This window comes from Mesitornis unicolor, unplaced genomic scaffold (genome assembly GCF_000695765.1).
Source record: "Mesitornis unicolor isolate BGI_N332 unplaced genomic scaffold, ASM69576v1 scaffold149, whole genome shotgun sequence".
Taxonomy (NCBI): domain Eukaryota; kingdom Metazoa; phylum Chordata; class Aves; order Mesitornithiformes; family Mesitornithidae; genus Mesitornis; species Mesitornis unicolor.
In genome coordinates, this window is record NW_010206372.1 from 1 (window position 1) to 10,811 (window position 10,811).

General features: G+C 46.0%; 1 protein-coding gene across 1 annotated transcript; it reads left to right on the plus strand.

Moving 5' to 3' along the window:
* Positions 1-797: 797 nt before the first annotated feature.
* Positions 798-9,909, plus strand: ACAA1 (acetyl-CoA acyltransferase 1; the record flags this gene model as incomplete). Its single annotated transcript, XM_010191709.1, has 11 exons — positions 798-891; positions 1,167-1,224; positions 1,987-2,066; positions 2,392-2,434; positions 4,563-4,661; positions 5,083-5,163; positions 6,833-7,023; positions 7,119-7,298; positions 8,204-8,259; positions 8,584-8,729; positions 9,656-9,909. Coding segments are annotated over 11 exons (1,104 nt in total), but the record flags the coding sequence as incomplete, so codon positions are not given.
* Between the last annotated feature and the right edge of the window lie 902 nt (positions 9,910-10,811).

The following is a 10,811-nucleotide window of genomic DNA, read 5'->3' on the forward strand; positions in this document are numbered from 1 at the left end:
GGAGGTGGGGACCCCCCTACTTGCGTCCCCTCCGCACACCCTGTGTGCAGGGTCCCCTGTCTGCTCGCTGCCCCCCAGCCACCACTCAGGAGCGGGGCTCTGCTTTATAATGGTCATTATCAACACACACAGCATTTTCTGGTGATCTTAATGCTGGGGGGTGTGTGGCCCGGGTGCAGCGGGACTGCTGGCATCCCCCAGAATGCCAGCAAAGGTACTTAGGAGTTTCCTGACCACGGAAAGCAGCATCTCCCCTGCCTGCCTGGCTCCCTCCAATACTGACAGCACTTGGCATGGACCTGCCACTCTTCTGGAGCGGCCCTTTTATTCCCTGGATGGCAAGCACCAAGTCCTGGCTCTCTGAGGCAAGAGCAGGGTGCCAGAATGGCCTCAAAGGATGTGCTTCACTTGCCATCCTTCAAAATAGGTCTTGTCATACCCGTGATGCTTCCCACCAGCTGAGGAGTCACCCTTGCTTCTTCACAAAACTAATTCAGAGGCTCCACTTGTGACATACGTCAAGATAGTAATTTGGCTTTGAAGGCCTTGCTTAGATAGCTTGCTCATGTAAAACTGAGCTAGGAGGGAAAACAGCATGTGTTACAGAGTCTGAAAGATACCCAGGGTAAAAATTGTGCAGAATAATTCTGCTTTTATAGGAAAACAACAGCCATAGTGAGTGGAGTACAGCTACAGCTGTGTAAGCATCGTGCATAGCCCTCAGAAGCAGTCTGAGGGTGAACTGGTGACAGGGCAGTTTCTGGTGTCTAAGTAGTGCTGATCACCTGTGTTTCTAGGATACCACACCAGATGAACTGCTGTCTGCTGTTATGACAGCTGTCCTTCAAGATGTCAATCTTCGTCCTGAGGTGCTGGGAGACATCTGTGTTGGTGAGTGAACAACTCGCGTCCGGACTTTAAACTCCTGGTGTGGATATCCCTATGGGCTGGACTGCTCCTGCTGTCCCCTGGGATACTTGCAAGTATTTGGGGTCGGAAGGGATTGGTGTGTAGCATTAGGAAATCAAGGCGTCCTTCACGACTTCTGTCAGGTGGTGGGGCTCTGATCTGGGTGCCAGATGGTACCAAGCCATGGCGCTGTTAATGTCCCTTCAGTGCCCGAGGGAAATGCAACTGGTTGACTGGAATCGTATCTTTGCACCCAGGAAACGTGCTGCAGCCTGGAGCTGGTGCTTTGATTGCAAGAGTTGCACAGTTTCTCAGGTAAAATCTCAACCAGATCAAGGTTCCTCCTCCCCTTCTTGGGCCTTGGCCATGGAGCAGCACTGGGGCAGAGGTTGCAACAAGGCTCATGTGATCCTATGGCAAATCACCTTTTGCCTCAAAATTAGGCTTTGATTGAGCGTTTGGAGAGCCCTGCTGTTGAAGGGACAAGAAGGCAGAGGTGAGGCCAATCTGTGCCACTTGTTTGGAGCCCTCTGAATGGGAGATCTTGTTTTGTGGGCTGTACCTGCTGCCTCTCCCTGTGCTCTGCGTGGTCCCAAAGCCATAGAGTTGTCTCAGGTCTTTCTGTTCATTTCCTGGTGCTGGTGGTTGATGGCTCCTATTGAGCTGGATCCCAGCTTCCAAATATTTCAGCCAGTGTCCATTGCTAAGTGACGTTTGCTTCTGTAAATGCGTGTACATGCACCACTTTGGAGAGGTGTCTGCACCTCTCCAGTAATTGTGAATATTGCAGAGCTGTTCAGTATTTCTGACCCTGATCAGAGCTTGGGAGCTGGGCATGTACTCTTCTGAAGACAGAGCTGTGGGGAAACAGCACTTGGAGCCGCTTGCAAATCCATTTGGAAATTATCTGTGGACTTTGCTTTCTCTTGGCACAGGACCAAATAGGTCAATGAACGTATAGAGGGATCTGTCTGGAGCTTGAGGGTTAACGTTTAATCAGGTGGCTTAATTCAGGGGTTTGGTTTGTTGCGTGGTTTTTGTCACCGAGTCTTTGCCAACGCTGTGGTATTTTTGTAGTGGTATTCCAGAGACGGTGCCGTGCTGCAGCGTGAACCGGCAGTGCTCCTCGGGGCTGCAGGCCATTATCAATATAGCTGGTAAGCGTTACGGGTGCTTGGGGCGGAGTCGATGCCTGCCGCACCCCAAGTGCTCATTTCTCCTGTCCTCCCATCTCTCCAGTCAGTAAAACCAGTGGTAACGTCTTCTGCAGTCAGGAGTTTTCAGTTTGTTGTCAGTTGAATACCTTTATATCTTGAGTGGCTGAGTACCCCTTCAGAAGTACTGTGGGTTTCTGAGGTTAAGGAGGGTGGAGGGAATGCCCTTTTTGGCTGTAGTGGGTCCCTCGGGTGTTCGTGAAAGCACAGCTGGAATGGAAATGCCTTTGCTTCCCATAGTAAGGATGTTTGTGCACTGCTCTTACAGGTGGCATCCGCAATGGATCGTATGACATTGGCTTGGCCTGTGGGTAAGAATGTCTTTTTATGGCACTTGCAGCTCTTGTGTGAGGAATTAGAAATCCCTTCCAATGAGATAGGACATAGATGCTGTCCTCGTTTGACAAATGGGTGAATAAGCCCTAAAGTTAGGACCTGGATTTAAGCGGTGGCTGCAGATGCAGTTTGTGTATTTCCAGAGGCTGCTGAGTAGATTGGGTCATCTGAAAGGATCTGAAGGAGGGTGCTTGAAAATCCTTTAATTCCCCTGGGAGTTCTGGTCTTGGTGCCACGTCTGCTGGGGTGGCAATGAGAGGTTGTGTATCTCTTACAAGCATGCAAAACGCCTCTTTTTAGGATCCTCTGGCCCTGCTGTGGGGTACCACTTGTGTGCAGAGCAATTACAGCCTGAAAGAGCCCGCCATCATTAGCTTTTTAACTAATCTCCAGTTAATTTGTGTCTTGGAAGACCAGCAGTTGTCTTGGATAAAGAAATTAATGTCCTACTCCTGCTAAGAACTGTTCTGCAGACTCACAGGAGATGTTCTGCACTGGACACGCAGGCTGTTCTTTGCTTCAGTCCTAACATCATAAGAAGTGTTTATTTTGTAAAGGTTTATGTAAATGCTAGGTTGGCTTTGGAGAAATACTACTGGCCACATACACGCTCACTTCAGAACGACTCAAAAAGAAAGCATTCAGTCATCCTGAGGCTAAAATACTGGGTTTCTCTTTACCTTGGTAACTCTACATCTTTCTTGAGTTATTGCTGTACACAGTCACCCAGTAGCCCCTAGGAAAATATTTATGTTTACAACCTCTCAACACCTGCATGTACCTGGTTGAGCAAGATCTGATGCTGAGAACACCCTTCTTGGGCTGTTGCTAAATCAGCAGCTCAGTAAGATGGGCACGTTCCTCTGAGGTGTTCCCAGGAGCATTGCTGCTTGAACACGGGATGCTTTTCACTCCGTCATTTTAATGCGGTTGTTTGGAGACGTTGCTTGGCAGCATCCACCAAAATGATACACTTAAAGGTACCGAAAGGCTCAAAGAGTTTGGGATCCAGCCCTTGTGCCTTTGGGCATTCAAGCCACCACGTTTCACTATGGGCAGTTTTCTGGCCTCTACGCTGCAGGGTCCTTCGTGAAGATGTAAAAGCCATACATTACAGATGGCATTTGTGAGTGGGGTTTGACCCAGGTCATGCTTTTCCTGAGAGGACTTGCCCACTCTGTAGCTTGGGAGATGCAGGATAACAGCACAAAATGGCATAGGTGCAATTTGCTTGTACTTAAAAAATCCTGTACCTTCCTGCAGGGAGTAGATAGTGCATTACTTGACTTCAGCTGCATCCCAGGTTACAGTTAGTTTAAATTCCTGACAGCACTTCAAATAAGCTGTTTGGGAAAAGCCTTGTTTTCTGCTTGCCATTTTTCAGGACTAGTTTCCTTGTTACTTACTCTTCATGAGTGCATTTGTGTGGTGCAGAGTCAGATTCAAACCCTTCTCCCATCGTAGGCTTTGTGGTCTCGACCCGACTCCACAGAAGCTCCCTGGTCAGAAGTGATGGCTGTGTATTTATGCAGTAAATTTGGGTGTCTTCAATCTGTTAACTCATTCGTAGGTCAAAGGCTGCAGCCTCTGGGATTCATATCTGAAATTCTTTGTGTTGTGAAATACAAATGGCGTAATTTGCTGAAGTCTTTGCCGTGGTTTGCTTAATACTGCAGTTAATTACTGCCAGCTCCTGAGCTGTAAGTGCCATTTTTATGGCTGGTGACAATCTCGCTGCAAACTCCAGTCCTAGAACCTTAAGTTTCTCATTCTGTTTGAGGACAAAAGTGCCAGAATCATAAGCAATTCCTTCCTACCTGCAGAAACATGTGAAATTATTTAACTGTTGACATTGGTATCCGTTTGAAGTGAAACAAGGACCAATTTAATCTTGCAATCTGTTTTGATTGTTGTGGTAATTCTTACATTGATGACTGAAGAGCTGCTGCCTCAGTCAGTTCTTAACTATTAGCTGTGTTTCTATAGGATAATAGGAAAGCATGTTGTCAAAATACTGAGTTTTGATCAGTCTTAATTGGGCAATTACCACAAATACAGTGGTATTTGACACTGGTAGCAAATTGAATTTTTTCTTGTGTTTAGTGTGGAAACGATGTCCCTCAGAAGTGCAAATAATCCTGGTGATATCAGTTCCAGCATGATGGAAAACAGCAAAGCTCGAGATTGCCTTATTCCGATGGGGTAAGTGTTTCCTCTTCCCAAAATGTAAGGGTTTTGTGTCTCCTCAGTGACCGCACTGTTTCAAACCAATGTGAATGCAGTGAGCCTGGATCTGCATGTGTTGACATCCTCCTTGGTTGTGGGAGGAGATGAATTATGTGAATTGGGGCAAAAATCAGCAACCCTGAGGAAAGATTTCCATGTCTCACATTTTAAGCTTCATGGCTCGATGAGCAAAAACTTGAGGGTGGGTTTGAACCTGGTTTTGGTTCTGGATTCGATTCAGGATCTGCTTCTGCTGAGCAGTTCTAGGCTCAGAAGGCAGCATTTTGCTTTGAGACTAAAGATGGTGCTTGTACCTTGTGCTGTCTTGGTGGAAGCCAATTACAGCTCCATTAGCTGCATCCTTGGATTAACTCTATGATTGTTTTGTTTTCCCCAGAATAACCTCAGAAAATGTGGCAGAGAAGTTTGGAGTTTCCCGGAAGAAGCAAGATGCCTTTGCCTTGGCTTCCCAACAAAAGTAAATGCTTTCTGGTTTTTTAAAACCTTTTAGTTAAGGAATAAACACAGATAGAAAGTGCACTGCTACTTCCCAGTAGTTGTTAAGTGCAGCCTTCGTGTTGCCTTCCAAACCTTAATAGCAAGTAAAGAAGCTCGAGGTGATCACAGCAAAGACTGGTGTCCTGGCTGTGTGATAAGGGAACCTGAGTTCACAGCTGTCCTGGGGGTTGTGTGACTGATCTTCAGGGCCCGTGTGTTTTTCAGCCTCCAAAGGATGCACCCTCCATGAGGTTTCCAAAACGAATGTGTGGTTCAGTATTTCATAGTGGCTTTGGCTCAGTGTCATTTGAACCTGGCCATGGGAGTGGCAGCAGAAGGAGCTTTTCTTGAGAGGGAATATTTAAATGCCGCTATTTCTGGCGAGTTGCCGAGCTTGTGAGCAGGATGGTGCGTCTTTGCCGCAGGTGTTTGGCTTCAAGCGAGTCTGATCCCATCTCTGATAACCTTGCTTTTACATGAAATCACTGCCAAAGTAAACTGACCCCTGGAATCCATGGGGCTGCACTGACAGCCCAGTGTTGGGCAATGCGTTCAGATTGCTGCTGTCAAAGAGTTAAACTGAATTTCAGAGCTCTGTTTCAGCATCGCCCCGGTCCAGTTATTTATCTAATACAGGAAGCCACTGCACAGGCCCGTTAACCTTTAAATTCTGGCCCTGCTTCGAGGGAACCGGGCATGCCAGCCTTTCTCACTGACATTGAACTGATAACACACAGGGGTATGTGAACGCGATCCTCGCCTCTCGCATGAGGAAAGGGGTGATTTTCTGGCCTCAGTCTCAGGATGTCTGCGGAGTTGCTGATCTGTCCTTCAGCACTTTGCTCGTACTCTCTCTTACCTGGGAGTATTAAATATTTTCATTTTATTAGTAGAAGTCTAAAGTGGTGAGGGGGTAAAACAAGCTTTCAGTCTCCAATTTGTATTCCCTTTAAAGTGTGCTCTGCTGCTGGAAGGTAAATCTGTATCAGCTCTGCTGTGGAGGCTTTTAAATACTTTGTTGATACAAAAGATTAAAACTGAGTGTCCTGAGCTAATTCTAATTTAACTAGTTGCATTCTGCCTACTTTTGTTCCCTGCTGTTAATGCGGTTGTCTCAGGGACCAGACCTTCACTGCACCTTTACTGCTAAATTAGGCGATACCCTTCTACGTAGTCACACTGAATTACGCAGCATAAATTGCAATCATTTTGTGTTGAAAGGTAACATTTAGATGCTGGAAGATCATACCTGAAGTCTGTGGGCTAAAATTCACCTTGTCTGTAGTAGGACAAAACTAGGAACAGGTGAAACATCAGCTGTTCCTTAACTTGTCAGAAATTATTAGCAGTATGTGGAGGCTTAGCCCACTTGCCCTGTTTAAACTCAAAAATCAGAATTTATATTTGAACAGGGATCTTGCCCAGAAGCGTGTGATCCTGTGACCCATTTCTGGGGAGAACCCCCTTAATGTTAGTGATATATTTCCTGTGATGCAGAGGTAAGAAGTTTGTCTTCCCATGAATGGAAATAAGTATTAGTCTGTGTCTTCAGCAATGATGTACCTGTGTACCGAGTCACACCTCAGCCCATTCTCTCTCTTGCAGTTCACCTCCAGAATGCTTTAACTTTTCATCTTCTTCTTTAACAGAGCAGCGAAAGCTCAGCAGATGGGGCTGTTCAAAACTGAGATTGTTCCAGTGAAGACCACTGTTTTAGATAATCAGGGCAACCAAAAAACAGTCACCGTGCACCAAGATGAAGGGATCAGGCCCTCCACGACCCTGGAAGGTTTGGCAAAGCTGAAGCCTGCCTTCAAGGAGGATGGCAGCACCACAGCAGGTCAGCTCTGTTGTTCAATTCGCATTGTTCCTGTAGTTTACCTTGTAGTAGGATGTGCTTGGGTAAAAAAGGTGTTAATGGATCTCTCCCAACAGGTAACGCCAGCCAGGTCAGCGATGGAGCAGCTGCTGTTCTCCTGGCAAAGCGCTCGAAAGCAGCACAACTGGGGCTCCCCGTCCTGGGGGTGCTCCGCTCCTTCGCGGTGGTTGGGGTCCCACCCGATGTCATGGGCATAGGCCCAGCCTACGCCATCCCTGTAGCTGTGGAGAGGGCAGGTAAGGACCATTTGTCGTCCATACAGCGTTTGGCACAAGGCAAATCGGAGTCTGTGGCCTGAAATTTGTGTTATTCTAGTATGTGTGGCTCTATCAGCCATAGGAACAGTGAACTTAAATCTAAAACCTGGAAAGAGATCCCAGCTGGGATGATTGCAAGACTCACTTGTACTCGTGTGTAAATTGCCATTCACTCGCCTTTGAGAAGCTCAGGATTAAATCCCTGCACAGTCTCAACAAACGGTTACCACACGGCAAGTAATTTAGTGTTCATTTAGTGCTGTTTTCCTTCATATGAGCAGCCCATGAGAACGGTGGTTTTGTGGTTTGGTTTGTTTCTTTTCTTTACAATCTTGGCATCTGACCAGTGGAAGAGGCTTTCCTCAGAGTTCTTACCACACTCGTTAGGTTAAGTAGCTTTTATAGCTGACAGTTATTGTTCTGTCCACCTGTCATTGCTATGGTCAACTGCTCACGTCTAGTTTTATCTTTCATTCTTGAAATATCTTTCCATCTTTAATCCCTCTGCAAAAAAAAATCACATTTAATCTAAGGAAACTTGCTTGCTATGGTCAACTGCTCACCTCTAGTTTTATCTTTCATTCTTGAAATATCCTTCCGTCTTTAATCCCTCTGCAAAAAAAATCACATTTAATCTAAGGAAACTTGGCAAACTCAGTGACACGGGTCCATGAACTGTGTGATGTTTTGCAGCCTTTAGACACTGTCGTATGTGAACACACATACAAGTACAGATGCCCCACATGGAGCCAAGGTCCCCCTCTTTTTCATTAGTGGAGTAGAATTGAGAATTCATAAAGGGAAGCTGTGAGTGAATTATTCTGTTTGATGTAGTCCTAAGGCAAAAATATCTTCTTTTAAATACTGCCTGTTCTGCACCATAGGTCTGACTCTGAATGACATTGATATATATGAAATTAATGAAGCCTTTGCAAGCCAGGTGAGTGATCATCCTGCTTGAGCTGCTACACTGCTTGGCAGCTGAGTATATTTTCAGCTTGATCTCCAAATTAGGATTTGAACTTGTTCCATGTATTGCATCTTCAGCCAAATGTTAATAACATGTGCAGGCTGTTTTCCCTTTCTTTCACATAAAAATAAGCAGAGCTTTGCTTATACAGCTTAATATTTAAAAAAATATAAATCACAAAGAAACCCCGGTCTTTTCTGTGATCCTCTTGGCTCTCTTGGCCTCACTGAAGGAGAGCTGAGAGCTAAGAGAGACAAGAGCATCTCCACAAAGGCATTCCCTCTGTCTCTGCAGGCTGTGTACTGCGTTGAAAAGCTGGGCATTCCCATGGAGAAGGTCAACCCCCTGGGAGGAGCAATAGCTCTGGGACACCCGCTGGGCTGTACTGGTGCTCGTCAGGTTGTCACTTTGCTCAATGAATTGAAGCGCAGAGGGAAGAGGTGAGCACTGAGGAATGGTGTTGGCCTTAATGCCTTTTGTGTCAGTCAGTCACTGAGGCTCAGAAGAAACCATCAGCTGGCCTAGAGAGGACAAGTAACTGATGATTAACCTTCTAGTACCTGAACGGTGCCTGTAAGAAATCTGGGGGAGAGCTGTTCACTAGGACATGTAGTGATAGGATGAGAGGTAATGGGTTTAAATTAGAAAAGAGTGGATTTAGGTTGAATATTAGGAAGAAGTTCTTCACCATGAGGGTGGTAGATCACTGGCACAGGTTGCCCAGAGAGGTGGTGCAGGCCCCATCCCTGGAGATATTCAAGGCCAGGCTTGATGGGGCTCTGAGCAACCTGATCTGGTGACATTGTCCCTGCTCACTGCAGGGGTTGGACTGGATGAGCTTTAAAGGCCCCTTCCAACCCAGCACATTCTGTGATTCTATGATCAGCTGTTAAATGCCAAGCAAATCGGGCAGAAACATTAAACCATCTCACACCAAAGTGGAAGAACTTGTTCTGAAATCCAGCTTTCCACTTTGTTTTTCCACAAATCTGACAATCCAGTTTTACCTTGGACTTTTACATAGCAAAGGCACATGAAGGGCAGTGGTAGGAGGCAGGAAAGGAAGAGTTTCTTCAACCCATCTGAATCAAAGCAATTCTGTCCCCACCTCCATGCTTGTGTGTCTGAGGCAGGTACCTCAGGAGCCTGCTTCTGCTGCAGTGCTCCTGTCCAGACAGCGGGCAGGGAAACGTGTGTCCACAAACTCTATGATCAGCCCTGCGAGAGAGCTCCAGGACCTGCTCCACAGTTAGAATCTCTTGGTGACACAGGAGAGCAGTGGGGAGCTCAGATTTATAGTATTCTTTTTCCCCCCTGGATGATTTAAGCCCGATCTGTCTTAATTCCCTGTGTTCTTTCATTTCAGGGCGTACGGCGTGGTATCGATGTGCATTGGAACTGGCATGGGCGCTGCAGCAGTGTTTGAGTACCCAGGGAACTAAACCCCACTGTGCTGACAAAACGACACAACAGCTAATTCTCTGCCTTCCCTTGTAATAGCGAATGATTGGCACTGTGAAATCAAGTGGGTTCAGGGATTCGTTACTAGATTTACAAATCTGCGGCACAAATTGCGAGGTAGAATAAATCACACAGATCTGCTGAGCAGGTGGGGAAATGCAGAACTGGCAGATGGCATGAGAAGAGAAGACAGTGCAGCTCAGGTTCAACTACGGGCCTTTGTGTGGTGATGGTGAATGAGTATTTCTGAGTTAATTGATCCCTGTATTCTGTGAATATCATCAGAGAGAAGTAGTTCATGGCACAGTAGCTGTGCTGTAGCTTTCTGCTTTTAACCAGGCTGCGCTGAAGCCTCCAGCGGGGAAAGTGGAAGGAGGAGGAATTGATTTATTTGTGAGCAAACAAACTTGAGGTGCCCGAACAGAACGGTTCTGCTGAATTGCCCGAAGCCAGGAATTTGGAAGTGACCATTTTACAACACGGTTTTAGTTATCAGCTCCTATGACTCTAACGTAGAAGACAAGATTATGCTTAATAATATTGACTTACCTAACATAAACCAGATTTCAGCATTAATCCTCCTGCAAGCACTACGTGAACAGTGGAAATCAGTGAAAGCTCAGTACTGCAGTGCTAACACAAATGAGTTTTTAATCTTGTAACGCTCTCCCTTATCTCCTCTCTCTCTTATGAGCAGAAAGATCACTGAAACTCGGAGCTAATGGCTTGGAAAAGAAACATACTCATCATCCTTGATGTGTTAGAGAGGTTTAAATTTGTAACATGGACTGAATCCTTTGTCCTGGCTCTTGTTTTTTGCACTTAATAATACAATTGGGTTCTTGCAATATATTTGTTTTCTTTTTATGATGACTGTAGTGGAAGGCCTTGATTAACTGGAGCTGTGTGATATTCTCAGCCTGTCCAGCTCACCCAGCAATCACATGTGCTGTATCTTACAGCAGAAAGATGAAGTTATTTAGGGGGGGCAGAGAGGTGTTTGCATCTTCAAGGGTCCTTTTTCCGCAGGTTCCCTTGTATAAAATGAGTCTCATTTCCAG